The sequence below is a fragment of the Trichomycterus rosablanca genome, chromosome 13, assembly GCF_030014385.1.
Source record: "Trichomycterus rosablanca isolate fTriRos1 chromosome 13, fTriRos1.hap1, whole genome shotgun sequence".
In the NCBI taxonomy this organism is placed as follows: Eukaryota; Metazoa; Chordata; class Actinopteri; order Siluriformes; family Trichomycteridae; genus Trichomycterus; species Trichomycterus rosablanca.
Window position 1 is genome coordinate 26927165 of NC_086000.1, and position 18874 is coordinate 26946038.

The 18874-nt window shown below is 37.0% G+C and overlaps 1 protein-coding gene across 1 annotated transcript; it reads right to left on the reverse strand.

Moving 5' to 3' along the window:
* Positions 1–1708: 1708 nt before the first annotated feature.
* Positions 1709–16595, reverse strand: prox2 (prospero homeobox 2). The gene is made up of 5 exons (XM_063007872.1): positions 16317–16595; positions 15058–16280; positions 9462–9569; positions 5850–6044; positions 1709–2115 (listed from the first exon to the last, which is right to left on the reverse strand). Exons 1-5 carry the CDS (start codon positions 16555–16557, stop codon positions 1948–1950), a joined length of 1935 nt encoding a protein of 644 aa, XP_062863942.1. The 5' UTR covers positions 16558–16595; the 3' UTR covers positions 1709–1947.
* Positions 16596–18874: the final 2279 nt, after the last annotated feature.

Consider the following 18874-nt stretch of genomic DNA (forward strand, 5'->3'; position numbering starts at 1 on the left):
TAAATACAATCCCAAATCAGAAAAAGTTGGAACAGTATGGAAAATGCAAATAAAATAAAAATAAAGGCCAAGGGTGCAAGCTTAAGCTGAATGCCTGTGATTTTCGATCCCTCAGGCAGCACTGCATCAAGAACCGCCACTCAACAATAGCTGATGTAACCACATGGGTGAGGGATTACTTTGGCAAACCTTTGTTGAGCACTACAATACAGAGTTACATGCACAAATGCCATGTAAAACTTTACTGTGCAAAAAAAAGCCTTATGTTAACCATGTCCAGAAACGGCGTCGACTTCTCTGGGCTCTGAGGCATCTAGGATGGACCATCACACAGTGGAAACATGTATTGTGGTCAGATGAATCAGCATTCCAGGTCTTTTTTGGAAAAAATGGATGCCGTGTGCACCGGACCAAGGACGAAAAGGTCCATCCAGAATGTTATCAGCAACAAGTTCAAAAGCCAGCATCTGTCATGGTATGGGGCTATGTCAGTGCCCTTGGCAAAGGTCATCACTTCTGTGATGGCAGCATTAATGCAGAAAAGTACATTGGGATCTTAGAGCAACATGTGCTGCCTTCAAGCTGTCATCTTTTCCAGGGACGTCCAGCATTTTTTAACTAGACAATGCAAAACCACATGCTGCACACATTACAAAGGCATGGCTGCGGAAGAAGAGGGTACGGGTACTGGACTGGCCTGCCTGCAGTCCTGACCTGTCCCCAGTAGAGAATGTGAGGAGAATTTTGAAACGAAAAATGCGACAATGACGACCCCGTACTGTCTTAAGACGTGTTTGCAGGAAGAATAAGACAAAATAAAACCTGAAACACTAAATCACTTGGTATCCTCAGTGCCAAAACATCTTTTAAGTGTGGTGAAAAGGAATAGCAACATTACAAAGTGATAAATGCTTTACTGTCCCACCTTTTTTTGGAATGTGTTGCAGGAATGGATGTTTATTAATAAATGAAATGAAGTTGAGCAGATAAAACATGAAATATCTCAGATTCATCCTGTCTGCTATTAAATAAAAGTCCAAATAAATGTTAGAAACTCTGTGTTTTTTTATTATTTGCATTTTCCATGCTGTCCCAACTTTTTCTGATTTGGGGTTGTAGAATCAACAGCTGGAACAAAAACATCAAGTTTATTATTGTTTGTTTCCATCATTCAGTCACAAAATCCTTAAAAACTAAAGATAGATTGGCAGCATAGACAAAAGCATCTACATGTATAATTTTATTTTTACACACGTATAAATCAAAACTAGTATAGTTAGATTTACCTTTACCTTACATTTACCTTAAGATACCATGCTGCACAAATGCAGGCTATATTATAAATTGAAAGGCATTTATTTTTTGTTTTAGTCACTTTTTGAGGTCAAAGTTAAAGCCTATATAAACATTATATATAACTATAAGTCCTAGATTAGTAACTCCCAGGTTTACACATTAATTTTTTAGGATGTTTTCTTTTTTTCTATTCATGACAGTTACAGTAGACTACATAAACTTTACAGTAAACTTGACAGATCCTATTGCAGTACAAATTAAAGTACAATTAACTCAAAAAAGAAAAGACAGAGAGAATGCTATATTCATTTTAATTCCCAGTATCAAGTTGGTAAACTAAACACATAAAGGTGGACTTATCTTGTTTATATGAACCAGCCACATTTAAAAATCTTCAGCATTTCCAGAACAGTATAGTTCAAAATGAAACATTTTATTATCTTCACAAGAATCACAATAAAAGCTTTCTTCCATGTGTTCTCAGAGAGAGTTTGTCTGCCACTGTCATTTTTGCTTCTCATTTATACACAGACCAAGAGTTAAAAGCGCTATACAAGTACAATATATAATAAAATTAAATAGAATGAGACTGCTCTGTTATAAATCCTATTCACTACACAGTTCTTAGTTTATCTAGGGAATGATTTTCACCTAGAAGTATGATGGCGATTTAAATTCTTCTGGAACTTCACTGTCCAGTTTACAGATGACTTTGTAAATGGCTTTCTTCCAGGAGGGGTCTGAATCTTTACTTATAGAGATGGCATTGTAGAATTCCAGAAGGGTGATTTTGCCCACTTCGAGAAACCTGTCAGGAACCTGCCAGTCAAGAAAAACAAAAAAGCATTAAGGCCTAGTTTGTATTTTAACTATTTAGCAATTTGTGTGCTGTTGTACCACATGAAGGCATTTAATTATTAGAATGATTCAACAGAGATTCAATCAGTGATTCCTAAACATAAGTGGTAATGGCCAGATTTAACTGTGTAATACAATATTAATGATAATAATAATACATTTGCAGTAGGACACTATAAAAAAACAATATAAAGAGGTAGCACAGATGGACTAACAAACAGACAAAAATAATAAAGAAAATAACAGGTATATAAAATATGATAAAGAATGAGAGAAAAAACAGACGAAAGATTAAGAAATTACAATGAAAAGAAAGAAAAAAGAAAAACATTGGCAACAATGGTTAAAAGGCTGGAATACATCCTGAACAAACTGCAAAGTCACTGACGCCTAGGCACAGTTTAAAGCAGCTTATCCACCTCATGCATATTTTGGGCAAATAAGGGCAAACCAGAGTACCAGATGGTAACCCACTCCTCACTGAAAGTGATGTTGGTTAAGAATTGCTCTTAAGTTCTCAAGACCCATATTGCTGTGTGATGCTTGCTCCACTTGCTAAACACCCGTGCACAAGTTTCAAATTTAAAAGCTTAATATATCATTACACATATTATTTGTCACACTGCCTGCTGTTCATGTTGCTGCCACTCTTTTGTTAGTACCCGCTGACTACAATGAAGTGGAGGACTTCAATTCCCAGGAGTCAGCAGGTGATCTGTAACTCATCTGTAACTAAACTGACACCTGTAACTAATCAAGGGATGTCTATTTAGGGGTTGATGTAAACCATGATATCTTGCGAGGTGTTGCCAGTTGTTCTGCGTACTGAGCAATTTTATGTGCCAAGGTATTTTTGCACATGACCCTTTATGACGATATTCTGACTACATCTTCTGTGTTTGCCCTTATATCTTGTTTTGCCTAGTTTGTTTATGTGCTGACCTTCTTGTTACTGACTACTCTTTGGATTACCCTGTGTACTTTGAACTAGTTAAATGTCTTTTTTTTTATTTGTGAGCGTTTAACTTTTCTGTTCATGTGTGTGACATTTATCTAAGTATTTAAATAGAATATGTTAAGCAGTTTGGGGTATATTCATCCTCAAAAAGTATAACAATACTTAAAATACTTTTAAGCACTGCAATTCTAAATACTGATGGGCAAGACCTATCAAGAGAATGTACCAGGGAACCCAAAGTCAGAACTTCGTGTGCAGTTATTTAATTGTACGCTCATCATATTCAGCTGTAGCAACAGTCAAAGATGCTGGCAAAACTCATGTGGTAAATTAATACCTTCAGGCTTTGATGTCACACAATGATAGAATGAAGTTAATATAGAAAGCCAAGGCTCTTTTAAACTTCATTAGTTCAGCACTCTGAACAAGCACTGTAGATATGTCCATCATTACTTGCAATCTTTAATGTGCTCACTTCCAAACAACCTGCACTTTCTGCCTTTGTTCTCAGCATGTGTTCTAAAGCATCAGAATCATTAGTTCTCCAGCACGGACGCGTGCTTTCGTTTGGGTAGCTTGTCATTTCAAATTTATCCATTCGGATAAATAAACCCTTCCCAGGATTTTTGGCTTTACTTCTTGTGGGCACACATTATTTTGTGAGATCAGACTGGAAGCAGTGAGGGTTTGGTGCGAGGGAGGACAATCTATCTGTTGTCATTAGTTCCTATAGTGTAGCTCTGCAAGCTGTTGATGGTCCACTCATGCTATGTTCTTTTTCCATGGGAATGGAATGTCTTAGGCCCAAGGTAAAGACAACTGTCTCAGCTCGTTCCCATTGGCTGGCCCTTCTCCCTCAGAATCTGTGGCAACTTTCTCAGCATTCCGCATCAGTAGCAATCCCGGCCTTGCTCAGGCATGGCCAGTTTCTAATCCTTAGTTGTTTTAGCAGGATTCTGTGGCTTCCTTTTCCCACAGATAGCTAGGCAGCACTGGGCTCTTGGATACTGGCTTCTAAAGACTGCACTGTCACAGGTGCAGTGTGGTAGTGCGGATCATACTGAGGATAGTCATCATACATGATCATTAGCTAACAGTATTAATAGTTTAAAAAAGACATAGTGAATCAGTAGTTTGACAATTCAAGGCTACTGGTTTTATTATATAGGCTATTTTATTAACCCACTTTGCTTATTCTAAATGGGACCTTACTGAGTACAGACACTTTTTATTAGGGTTGTACTATTAAGGAAGCATCTTTATTGTGTAGGCCCCCTGGCCCCTTCAAAATAAACTACAAAAACTATAGATTTTAGTGGGTCCTGTGTAGGACCCCCTGTACCCCATTTGTCAACCTAAAGGGACTCTTACTGACCAGATGATGCTTCGGTGGTGGACTGTTCTCAGCCCTGCATACCACTAACACTGTAGTGTCATGCTAGTGTGTGTTGTTCTGGTATGAATGTATCAGGTGCAGCAGTGTTGTTGGGAAATTTAAATACTTTTTGAACTTACTGTCTTCTTCTTTAGCACTGTGAGCACTTGTAGTTGTACAGCTAGAGACAAGAGCCATTTTCCTTTCTCATACAAATGACTAGTGTTAATCTTACATTGGTTAATCACCAGCATTGACAGTAAGGAGTTTAAAAATCCCAACAACACTGTTGCACCTGATTATACAACTTACACTGGCATGTAAGTATCACCTGCCTAAAGGGACGTGACAAAGCGTTCAACATGCTGACTTAGCCATCACATTCCCCAGATCTCAATCTGATCAAGCATTTGTGGGATGTGCTGGACAAACAAGTGTGATCCACGAAGGCCCCATCTCACAACTTACAGGACTTAAAGGATCGGCTGCTCACGTCTAGGCGCCAGATTCCACAAGACGCCTTCAGAGGTCTTGTAAAGTCCATGCCTTTGACAGGTCAGAGTTGTTTTGGCAGCACTAGGGGGGCCTAGACAGGTGGTTTTAATGTTATAGCTGATCAGTATATTGTCTTTTCTTATTTATTCCAGCAGTCAAATGTCCGGTGACAACTACACATTCTGTAAACATAACTCAGCTTTTGATGCTATTTCTTACCACATTGCAAGATAGTATAAAAGCAGGCAAAGCTGTAAGTTAAAATAAAAGTATGCAGAGGGTTGGCATCCTTTTCCTATTATTGCATTGTGCCCAGTAATTCCGGGTAAACAGTGGTTGCCAGTATCTGATTGTCCTTTTCATAATGCACTAAGATTTATACATATTTTCTAAATCTTTTCCCAATATTTTGTACAGTAGATGATAAAACACATATATTATTTGCAACCATGTGTTAAGAAATGTTCCTTTTAAATAATTTGCCCTTAACTAGAATGACGTTTGGCACAAAGTGGTGAGCCATGACCAATCATTGTGTGGACCAGTCTGGTGGATCCATCTTTAATACCCAATCATGATACCCTCACCTTTTATCAGTTCACCTGCTTATTGTGGAAAGTCTTATTTTGCCCTGTTCCAACTTCTTTGAGTGTGTTACAAGCATCAATTTACTGTACTTGTCAGTTAAATAAAGGAACAAGAGAATGAACGAATCAGAGATCAAAGGCTCGTGTTGCATACCAATCTTTGAAAAAGGGGTTTGTACAACAACAAAAAATATATATAAATAGGCATCACTTTCTACTCACTTCATACTCACTTTTTACAAATATTGAAACTCTTAATACAATCTGTAAGAAAACATACCTGGAAGTCATTGGCTTTGTTGTAGTGCATGTTAAGAGCACGGAAGACTTCAGAGTCTCTGGTAACAGAAACCTCTTTCACGTCACTTACTCCATCCACGATGGCCTGACGGGCAAACTTCTCCATCTGAATGTAGTAGAACTCTCGGAAGTTACTGAACCACTTGATTAGCTGGGAGGTAATGCAACGATTAAACTGGAAAGGGAAAAGAAAAAAGAAAAAACGGATTATATATTACCAATTCAGGTGAACATTAACATTAATATAATACTTGATTTTAATGATGGCATGACATTTTCTTATTTTGATGTAATATAATACAGTGGAACCTCAATTTAATAGACTAAAGGGGGAGCACTGGTCCATAAAATCGTCCAAAAAACCAAGGGTTTTTTTTCAGGGGGTGCGAAAATATATGAAAATACAGTCCTTAGGTCCACAAGTGCTAAACTTGCACATATGATAAACAGTAAAATGAACAATGTAAATAGATATGTAAATATGTATTGTAAATAAATATTACAATTGGTGTACTGTACTACCGGGGAGAAATTTTATAGGCGAGAACAAAGCGAGCCTCCCAGCAAAACAAAGGGTGTGTTCGAAAACCTAGTGAGCTGCCTTGCTGTCTTACTGTCTACATAGGCAGCTGCCTAAGTAGAGAGGATTCTAATAAGTCATTGACGTATAAGGCATGTTATTTGAACGCACTATTTAGACAGCGAATCCAGTTTTTGCTAACTAAGCTAACACAGTTAGCCTCATGCCATTCAAACAAATGGGATGGGGTGGCACAACACGCTAGCATGTCAACTAACATCTCCGTTCATGTACCGAAAACGGTTAAATTCGCTGACAAGCCTGAATTTGCAAATAAATGACACTTGTGCAAGTTTATTCAAATTAAAAATCAATAATAATTTATTTACGTTTGAAAATAATTCTCCGCACCGTCCGCCATATTTTTTATTTTTCTGTGAGAAAAGTTGTGCCACAATGAATGCTGGGATTTCCTCCACCGCTAAGGTAGCATCGGATGCTCACTAGTTCTTAAGTCAAAATACAGTTGAAATTTCAGCAGCGCGCGTAAGATGACGTAAAATGCTGTCTATGTAGAGAGCTCACTAGGTTTTCGAACACACCCAAAGTCTATCACTCGTGTAAACAAAGAGACATGCGCCGACCAGCGGACATTTACTGAACTACTGGTCTTGGTAAATTTTAAACAATCGGAGGAGACATTCAGTTTTCCAGATTTTGTCTGTTAAATCCATTAAATGGAGGTCGGAAAATGACATTTCACTGTTCTCAGTTTTAATGATGGCATGACATTTTCTTATTTTGATGTGGTCAATAAAGTTGATCATTTACAAGTAACAGACTTTTTGTTTGACCTTTTATAACCAAATGCTATAAAGTTTTAGTAGTACTATGATTATTAATATGGTCCATTTTATTTGTACTTATGAATCTTTTAAGTTACACAATTCATTATTCTCACCAGATTCACCAGATTAATGTCCATGAAAAACCTGCTATGGAAACACTGCAGCTGAACTTAGTCTTGCCATTAGCACTGTTATTTTATCAACTCATCCAAAAAGAGAGAAAAAAAAAAGGAGGGAGCTAAAAATGCCCAAGGGCTGTGCTGTCATCAAAGACGCTTCTTTCCCTTTTTGCCCCGGGTGATACCAGGATTGTGGAAGAGGCCAGAAGGAAGCCTGACTCTTAGTGAGTTTGACTGATAGGAATGGAATCAGACACTAGGATTAGCATTGCTTTTGTTCACTGTGACTTCCCACAGAAGGGTCAGACGTGAAAGAGCAAGAGACTTGATTTAGGCTCTTCACATTAAACCACAGAGGTCAGGGGAACTCAGCATTTCAATCATGCTGTGCTGGTGAGAGACGACAGGCCAGAGAGAATAGTTTGCACGTATTACATTTTTTGTGTCTAAACATTTTTTAAATGTATTAGTACAGGTGTCTAATGCACAAAGTATGTCTACACATGGCCATGACTTACTATTTTTAAAAACATGACCATATTTAAAACTAACTCTTATGGGAGGGCTTTCCACAGCAACTTGAATTTACATTTGCATCGTTTAGTAGACGCTTTTATCCATAGCAACTTAGAATTATGTCTGAATACAAATCAAAACTTATTGAGTGTTAAGGGCCCTGCTCAGGGGACCAACAGTGGCCAGCACCTTAATCCTTGAGCTACCGCTGCCCTTATTTTAGAATTTTTGGAATTTTGCAGTGTGTCTCTTTCATTCAAAAGAGCATTTGTATATGTGCAGCCATAGCCCCAAAAGAGCATTAGTGAGGTCAGGCACTGGATGATATAGCCTGGCATGCAATCCATGTTCCAATTCACTCCAGAAGTGTTCAGTATTTCAGTGGGCTGGGCTTTTAGCAGGTGACTGGAGTTTCTTTAGACCAAAACATGTCTATATGGAACTTGTTTGCTCAGGTCCTTGATGTTAGGAGCCTCTGATTTATTTTATATAATCAAATAATTAACAGATTTTATACACGTTGATGGCAATGTACTTAATAATTAGGAGAGTTGTCCGCATACTTTTGGCACAATGACGTACAATTGCATGGCCCTTACAAGTATAAGTATGCTTTTGACAGCGTTGACTCATGCGTCTGGCAGTGCCTCAGTATGTTGGTGAGCTGATCTGTGCTAGCATATGGAATTGTGTTCAAGCAGAACATAAAATTAAATCATAATTTTAATCATAATTTATGGGCAGTTGTAGCCTAGTGGTTAAGGTGCTGGACTAGTAATAAAAAAGCCGCTGGTTCAAGCTCCACCACTGCCAGATTGACACTGTTGGACCCTTGAGCAAGGTCCTTAACCTTCAATTGCTACAATATACTGTCACAGTACTGTAAGTCACTTTGGATAAATGTGTTGGCTAAATGCTGAAAATGTAATGTAATGTAAACCCAGGTATTGTTTGTAGTCCAAGGACAGCTGTAATTACTGATTGAACTCGAAATATGTAGTCCTGTACAATAAATATATTTTATGTCTATTAGTTGAATGTTTAAACCTAGGTCAAAATAGAGTTTTAATACAGTACACTACACAACAGTTAAACAAGTGCTAAATTTGGTCAATTCAGTAGCATCATATCTTATTTTGAGCCTCGGGACATGTACCACACTTACAAGAGTATACACATGTTGTCACAGGGTCTAAATTAATCTCCTTAATAAGTGGATCAGCACGGCTTTATTGTTACTTCTTACAGCTCAGTGGTCACGCAGCATTTAGGGGGTTACTGCTAAATAGAGGAGGCTGCATGCGCTACTCCTTCTTTTGTCTTCTTTTGTTGACTTGAAGAACTTTTAAAACTGTGTTAAAGATAAACCATCGTGCCTGTCCCTTTAACAATTTAAATCTTCTCACTGCCTGCATAAAGTTTGTATATTGCTGTTGTAAAAACAATGTAAAAGAGGGTACAGAATTTCTGAAAAGTTCTGTTCTTTGTTAAAGTGGAATCATATATGTTTGATTTAGAAAATACAGACAATTTGATAATTTCAATAAATAACATTTGTTTAAAGTGTTTAGCTTAAAACATGGTCATACCTTGACGTCTGGGAAATAGACCTTCAGTATGTTTGAACTTGGGTAGCGTGTGTAGAAAAACATCAGCTTGGCTTTCTTTAAATGGTTGGGGGTTAAACCCTCCTGAATGTAGCAAAGTTAAGGACCATAAAATCAATTTGTTTAAATAGAAAATAAACAAAAAAGAAATTGTGTACTTAATGATATGTTAACATTTGTAAACATTAATATATTCATGTTAGAATAAAAATAAAAACAGTAAATCTAAAATGCTCTAAAAAGCAAACAATTGACCATAATGAGCAGTAAATTAGCATTTTTATAGTTTATAAACTAAATAAATCCAGAGCATTTTAAAGAATGACCAGTTTGTGTAATCTGTGTTATCAGTTGATTCATACATTTATCTTTAGTCATTGCTTCAGTCTGATCAGGGTTGTGGTGAGTCCCAGTAATATGTTGCACAAGGTTGAAATACAGCATGGACAATCTATCACAGGCCATCACACATTCACAGTGACTTACTCACACCTAGGGGCAAACTAGATTAGCCAATCCATTTACAGTATTTTGTGAGGTCGGGAGAGGAACAGAGAACACAGAATAAATGTGTACACTCTTAACCATTACATGGGTTATATAAAACTGCTTTCAGTGACTTGTTTAAATGCTGATTGTGTTATTTGCGGCTGGGAAATTAACATTTAAGACATTTAATTTACATAAAAAAATTTTTTTGACAGGACAAAGTTTTGTATGACCCTGATTGGCAGATATAGGTGCCTGTGCAGAGTGCATGGGTGAAAAAAAGTTCCGTTAAGGGATGCGCACGGGTCGGGGGAGGCATGAACAGCAATAAACCCTCCTCAACTGCAAAAAATTGGGGATCCCCAGCAGCGGAAGACAAATTAACTACACTAAATTGGGAGAAAATGGGAGAAATTGCAAAAAAAACAAAAAAAAAAAATGAAATAAAATGATATATACAGTGTATCACAAAAGTGAGTACACCCCTCACATTTCTGCAGATATTTAAGTATATCTTTTCATGGGACAACACTGACAGAATGACACTTTGACACAATGAAAAGTAGTCTGTGTGCAGCTTATATAACAGTGTAAATTTATTCTTCCCTCAAAATAACTCAATATACAGCCATTAATGTCTAAACCACCGGCAACAAAAGTGAGTACACCCCTTAGTGAAAGTTCCTGAAGTGTCAATATTTTGTGTGGCCACCATTATTTCCCAGAACTGCCTTAACTCTCCTGGGCATGGAGTTTACCAGAGCTTCACAGGTTGCCACTGGAATGCTTTTCCACTCCTCCATGACGACATCACGGAGCTGGCGGATATTCGAGACTTTGCGCTCCTCCACCTTCCGCTTGAGGATGCCCCAAAGATGTTCTATTGGGTTTAGGTCTGGAGACATGCTTGGCCAGTCCATCACCTTTACCCTCAGCCTCTTCAATAAAGCAGTGGTCGTCTTAGAGGTGTGTTTGGGGTCATTATCATGCTGGAACACTGCCCTGCGACCCAGTTTCCGGAGGGAGGGGATCATGCTCTGCTTCAGTATTTCACAGTACATATTGGAGTTCATGTGTCCCTCAATGAAATGTAACTCCCCAACACCTGCTGCACTCATGCAGCCCCAGACCATGGCATTCCCACCACCATGCTTGACTGTAGGCATGACACACTTATCTTTGTACTCCTCACCTGATTGCCGCCACACATGCTTGAGACCATCTGAACCAAACAAATTAATCTTGGTCTCATCAGACCATAGGACATGGTTCCAGTAATCCATGTCCTTTGTTGACATGTCTTCAGCAAACTGTTTGCGGGCTTTCTTGTGTAGAGACTTCAGAAGAGGCTTCCTTCTGGGGTGACAGCCATGCAGACCAATTTGATGTAGTGTGCGGCGTATGGTCTGAGCACTGACAGGCTGACCCCCCACCTTTTCAATCTCTGCAGCAATGCTGACAGCACTCCTGCGCCTATCTTTCAAAGACAGCAGTTGGATGTGACGCTGAGCACGTGCACTCAGCTTCTTTGGACGACCAACGTGAGGTCTGTTCTGAGTGGACCCTGCTCTTTTAAAACGCTGGATGATCTTGGCCACTGTGCTGCAGCTCAGTTTCAGGGTGTTGGCAATCTTCTTGTAGCCTTGGCCATCTTCATGTAGCGCAACAATTCGTCTTTTAAGATCCTCAGAGAGTTCTTTGCCATGAGGTGCCATGTTGGAACTTTCAGTGACCAGTATGAGAGAGTGTGAGAGCTGTACTACTAAATTGAACACACCTGCTCCCTATGCACACCTGAGACCTAGTAACACTAACGAGTCACATGACATTTTGGAGGGAAAATGACAAGCAGTGCTCAATTTGGACATTTAGGGGTGTAGTCTCTTAGGGGTGTACTCACTTTTGTTGCCGGTGGTTTAGACATTAATGGCTGTATATTGAGTTATTTTGAGGGAAGAATAAATTTACACTGTTATATAAGCTGCACACAGACTACTTTTCATTGTGTCAAAGTGTCATTCTGTCAGTGTTGTCCCATGAAAAAATATACTTAAATATCTGCAGAAATGTGAGGGGTGTACTCACTTTTGTGATACACTGTATATATATATATATATATATATATATATATATATATACGTATATGTATATATATATATATATATATATAATATATGTGTTTATGCTAATATATTAATTCATATTAAAAAATATAAGTTAAATACATTGTGTATACATTTAAAGTGGAAATAGGCACTGAGGTATATTAAACAGTGAAAACAAAATTTGTTGGGTACTTTTTCCTCTCTATTTTGGCACTTGTGTTTTGACAGTGTGGTCCAAATTAAATATGTTTAGACAACTGTACACTAACCATCGAGTCAATTAACACAAGCAGCACGTGCTAATTGGCAAAATTGCAGAAACAGATTCGATTAGGGATTTCAATTAGAGACATCCACTCCAGCCTCTTAGTTTCATGTTAATCAATAGTAATTGATTTGCTGGGAAAACACTAGAAAGAGTAATTCAATTTGGGTATGAGATTTTTTGCCAAGAGGATCCTGTTACATCTGAGCATTAGTTCAAATCAGAATTGTTTAGATGCAGAGTACAACATCTTCTTCTCACAGTTTGGTCATGTCAGTGCATATATGTATTAGTGAGCAGTGAATCTGAAATAGGTAGAGTGATATCAAAATTGGATGAGAATTTGTTCAAAGGAAAACAAACGCTCAGAGGAAAACTAAATCAGATGCAGAAAAATAAACTAGAATTCTAAATCACTCAGTCTAGACTTCCCAAGTAAATAAAATTCAACATGCTTTCAGGTTGCCAGTCTATTGTAAAACATCACACAATCCTTATTCATACCTACAGACAATTTTGAGCAGCCAGCCCACCTACTGGTATTTTTTTTACATGTAAGAGAAATTTAGAGTACCCAAACAAACCAAAAGTCAGAATCAAAAAAGGTCCCTGAAGCTATGTGGCACTATGGCCCCACCATGGCCACTATGGTAATCAACCGTCAGAAAATACAGATCATAAAAGGCCAAATGCTCAGCATCAACATATGTACATGACATGCAATACAGTATAATGATAGTGAAGAGCTTCCTATTCAATAACAACAAAAAATGACCACTCTGGTCCATTCCAATCACATCAAGAGTACAGAATCATATTCTGCACCTTTTCAAGTCACGGAAAAAAGAATCAAGAGAATATCCTGAGCAGCAACCGTTGCTTTTTTCTGCCTTTGAAAATTGGCTTTTGTTCCTGACAATTCTTATCAAAGCCTTGTATTCCTTTTTATTTGTCTTTTTCTGGACTTACAGTCATTACTGGGCCCAGATTAAAGAAGATGCTACAATTTTCTTTGGGGTTAGTCAGATCAAAGGAAAAATTCTCCTTGAAGTCTGGGTTAGTGGACCTGCTCAGTGCAGCACTCAATTCAACAACTCATTGTTCACCAAGGTAGGGCTCGGAGCAGGTAGTTTGTTCAGCTGCTTCTTTGTGCTTCGTACACAGCAATACACAGCAAATAAGAGTAAATTACACAAAGGCAAGGTGGTTCAGAGAACGCTTAAGCAAATTGCACAAATGTTTGCATGAATATGTAGCCAGTGGTAAACCTATAGAGTAGGTCAAATGTTTACATACACTTGTAGGAGACATGGATTTTGCGGCTGTCTGGGAACGTCAATTATATTCTATTACTGTTTTCTTTGTGATAAAATGTTTGGAACACAAAAAAATAACTGAAATATTATAAAAGACAATAATTGACTATTGTCCACATTTAAGCAAGCTTTACATCCCCAAGGCCTTAGATGTCACTGTGAAAAAGTGAGTTTCTCGGCTGCCTTAAAGACCATAGAGGTGTAAAGCTCGCTTTTTAAAATATCATTTGAACATCCTAAATGTACTTTTTAATACGTTCTGTCAAAATAAAGTCACCAGGTATAATCAGTAAATCACAAGGAATAGAAGACCATGACAAAGAATTACTGACAAAGCTTCATTATTTATAGAACTTCCTATATAATAATAATTTAAGTTGCTTGATGTATAACATTGACTTTGCATATTTTTATTATTTATTTATTGTAATAAATTATAATAAATTTTATTTATTTTTATTTTTGGACAAACTAATATTCGTTCCAATTCATGTCACAGAAAAAGATCAGCTGCAAAAGTCACTGAAATCCCAAAATTTTCATAATATACATTTACCTTGTTTGTATATTCTTATAACCCAATTACCAACAAAACAAGACAGATTGCCAGTTTGATAGTTGCCAGTGGCAGATTAATATGAATTTAAATAAATTAAAGTACCTAAAATTGTGTCATTAATCTGTAATAATATATGAATTATTTACACTGACATATTGTGGATGTGGCAAAAATTCAGAAGCAAAAATTCAGCTTGTAATATTAATAATTTTGAAATTATATTTGGACCATTTTCAAGAACACTTACAGATGACCAATAATATTTAAGTTAGTATTTTGCTTAGTATACATTTTTAATTTTGCTACTTTAATTTATAACAATTTATTTCCATACAGAGGGTCCTGTATTAGGGCTCAGCTTAGCAAAACATTCTCCAAAAAAAAACCCAAAAAACCATATATATATATACAGTATATATATATATTTGTTTTTTAAACACATTAATTATCTATCATTTATTTATTTATAAATTTTAATAATTGAACCCAGCTTCCGAGGCCATATGTTGCTGTACAGCATCCACTCAACCAGCTATGCCACAACACAATTACGTTAATTCGTTTTTTTCGTAGATAAAGTGCAAAAAAAAAAAACAGTGGCATCCTTGCACTACACTAGTGTCCTTTCTAATGTGTACTACTGCCATGTACCAAGTGTTTTTAGGATAGGTTCAGGACCCACTTTATTCCCCACTAGAATAAGCAGTTACTAAAAATGACCATCATAACTTACAATTTCACAGTGCCCTGATATTTTATCCCATATAAGGTGCAACAGATACTTTGATAATCTACTGCACAAATATGTACATATGGTGTCTTACCCTAAACTTTAAAAGGATATATTGAGCGACATAAAGGTGTTTCTCTCAGCCATGCTCTGCAGCTCACCACACTCCATCTTGACATGCGGGAGGCACAGTCCATCCACAGCGACCTGCCCAAGCATCCCAGGGCGATGGTGCTGCCTGAGGTGCCCAGAGTTCACCTTTGACCTCAAGGCAATGCTTTCCCATGGATGAGTCACTGAATCTGGAGATGGTCTGTCTATAGATGGTGGAAGGCAAGGGATCCCAGGGAAGTTAGCATGAGGTCCATACTTAAGGAGATGCTGCAGGATCTGACTGTCATGCAGTGGAGCACTGTGGCTAAACTGAAATGGAGATTGATGCATTGGATATGGTCTCTTAACTGGATGGCTTACAGAACTTAACTGGTGTAAAGGGGATTTCCGGACTACTAGAGACAATGCTTCGGTCTGGTGCTCCGGGCTATGGGCTGGCGTACTTTCGTAGCATTCGAAAGCTTCTGGTTTTGTGGTGTCCTCAGAGTCAGATAGCTCTGAACCACAGAACTGTTTCTCAATATCAGTGCAGTCTTGACTTTGACACAGTCTTGGTTGGGGTGATGGGTTCTCAAGAATCATTGAGAGCTTCCTGAAAACTGTATTAACACTTTGGTTTATAGCTCTGGATAGCTCAAACTTCAGCATCTCTTGTAGGTGGTGATTTTGATCTCTTGTAAAACTCAGATAATGACCATCCGTGTATATTTTATCTTTGTGGCCAAGTGACTTTAAGTCAGAATTTATGCTTGTGTCAGGCTGTGGCTCTTGGATGTTTTGATCTTCATTTCCATTATTTTCTGAGCTATTGTTGTCATACATCTGCAGGAACTTCTCCTGAAGCTGGTGTAAAAGGCGTTGCATGCTCTGGAGTTGTTCTCTGAGCTTGTGGCACTCCTCATCTCTGCTTTCATTAGCATCACTGATTGTGTCTACAGTGATCAAATGTTCTTGATGCTGAGGGAGCTTTTGTTTGCGTTTGCTCTCTTTATACACTTCTCTGTTAAGCCTGCTGCTTTCACTCTCAACAATCTCTTCTTCACCATGTGACCTCTCACTTGGTGAGCCGGCCATGCCTCGTATAATGTTCTCCACTCTGGCTCGCTTGGCCTGGACATGTTCATTTAACGGACAGTCTAGTTCATTACTCAGGACGCTGCTGGAATGGGCAGGAGACGCTAATTCCCTAACATTGTCTTTTGAAGACAGGTTACTCCAGTCCTCTTGAATGGAAGTAGTCAGGGTTTGTCTTGATTCACCCATGCTGGATCCAGAAACGGAGGTCGCTGATAAGTAAAGGTGAGTATTGTCATGAGCAGGTTGTTTATTGTGGATTGTTTTTCGCAGGAGATGCGAGATCAGGGGTCCGTTTTGATAAGAGGAGAACGGCTCTTCATACAGACCTCTGCGAAAGCATGGGAGCATGAGGTCTGCTTTAGTGTCCTCCGGACAGAGCTCATTACGCTTAGAAATACTTTGGGTCTGTGGTTTCAGATTCATTTTTATTAAAAAAACAATTTCACAGTGAGCTCAACTTTTCATATGGTGTGCCTAGAACAAAAGAAACAAACAGGTAAATAAATTAATCATTAATTTTAAGATAAAATTAAGTGTCATAACACCAAAGGTACAAAATACCTTTAAACTTAAACAAAAATGTCTGTTCCCAATTTACAAATTCAGTAATGTATAAGTCAGTGAGACCGTTTAATTTTGTCAATTCAAAGAGCAACATGCCAAAAACAATCATGCAGGTTCCTTACTCCCTCATGCTAAATGCTATGTAAATGCTGACTATGGGTTTATTGACTGGTACACTAGTAATATTTAGGACTATACTGTAACAATTTGCAATCACATGTATTTTTTTGTTGTAGAATACTATAATATGAGACATTGATTTGGGTTTGTAAGTGGATGCAGTTCAGAAAAATGGACAGAATATGTCTTCTCGTCCGCTTTCTCAAGTCAGATTATTTATTAATTAAATATATTTTTATATATATATTAATATATACCTGCTTTTTGTATGATGGCATAATAACTATAAAATAACAATGCATGACTTTTTAAGTTTTAATAATTTTATATACATTTTAATACATGTATATAAATAAGAAAAAATAGAATATTTATGACTAATATTTAAATTATTGTATGTATCTTTGTCAAATTTCTGTTATGCATAAGTTCATATTTAAAGCCAACTTTTTTATAGAAACTTTAGAAAATAAGACTGAAAAATTATCAATATTTATTAAAAGATATATCTTAAACCAACAGCTGCATCTAAATTTGCACATTTATTAAAGATATATTCTACATTCAACCTGTATGTGTATTTTATATAAATCACAAATTATTTACAATTGTTTATGTTTTTATTTATAAATGCCATGAAGTAGATTTCAACTTCTGGTGACTGTATGGATGTTGTTTCTCCAGAACATAACTTCTTAATGGCTTGTTCATTGTTCCTCTAGGAACAAAGGACTGTCCTTTTCCTTTTTTACCCTCACTTCTTCCAAGCATAATTGTCTTTTCCAATTAATTGGTTCTTCTAATAATGTGTCATAATTAAGAAAGCTTTAGCTTGGACTCTGGGCTTAGAGTGAGGGGTTAGGTTTGATTTGGTCGAGAATTCATTGTTTGTCCTCTTTGCCATCCAACCTACTTCACCAGTAAAGACATTCTTTCTTTCCTGCATTTTTATTGTCCAGCTTTCTCATCAATTTTAAGTTATGTACCAAAAAGAAAATAACATAGATTAACAATATAACATAAATGTATGTACAGTATTTGTGAAATAATAATAATAAAATAATTATTTTTTTATTTACTATATTTATTTATTTATAATGTTATTCATTATTATATAATGCATATAATAATAATAATAATAATAATAATAATAATAATAATAATAACAATAACAATAACAATAATGATAAGCTATACAGCCCAAAAAATATTGTATCAATCACTTTATCCTGGTCAGAGTCACAGCGGGTCAATTTTCCCTTGGAAAACACTGGGCGCAAGGCAGTAATAGCCTGGACAGGGTGCCAATCTATCACAGGATGTAACTACATCATGGTTACAAACTGGTGAATTAGATTAAATTGATTGATATTTTTGAGTCTCAAATGTCTTGGCAGCATACATCAAACATTGACAAAAAGTCTAAATGTAATATTTACACTTATTAGTGGCCTAATAAGTAAAGCCACAATTTAATTAAATTAAATAAGCACCTCTAGCCACAATAAAAATCCAGTGTCAAAAGCGCTATAATTCATTGTTGAAAAGTCATTGGTGAGCTGACATTTAAAAACCTTTAAACAGGTTGGTGTAAGGGACACAAAACCTGAAACCCTTAAACACTAGTGGAAAATATAATGGGACATGTCACCATTCGTCATAATTTCTACTTCTGGTCAGATTTATGTTTCAAGAAAGTCAAAGGAGGGAATAAATGCTGCCAATCTACCAATACATAAGAAAATCCACAAAGGTAAGAGCACTGATAGGTTTAATGATTGCTTGCATGATTGTATAACCACCAACAAATATTAGACCATTTAAAGACTAGCTGCTTCCTATAATAATGTTCACATACTCCAGGAAGGGAGTCTGGCCTGCTTTTGCCTCGAGAGCAGCTTTAATACTTCTTGGAATGTTGTCATAAAAGTCCTAAATTGTTTCTCGTGGGATCTTGGACAATGACGTATTTTTGTTAATTGGTATGTTACTGATACTGCTGATTGTAAACATGGTAAAAGTGTACACTACCTAAAAATTATGGCTCCATCTAATT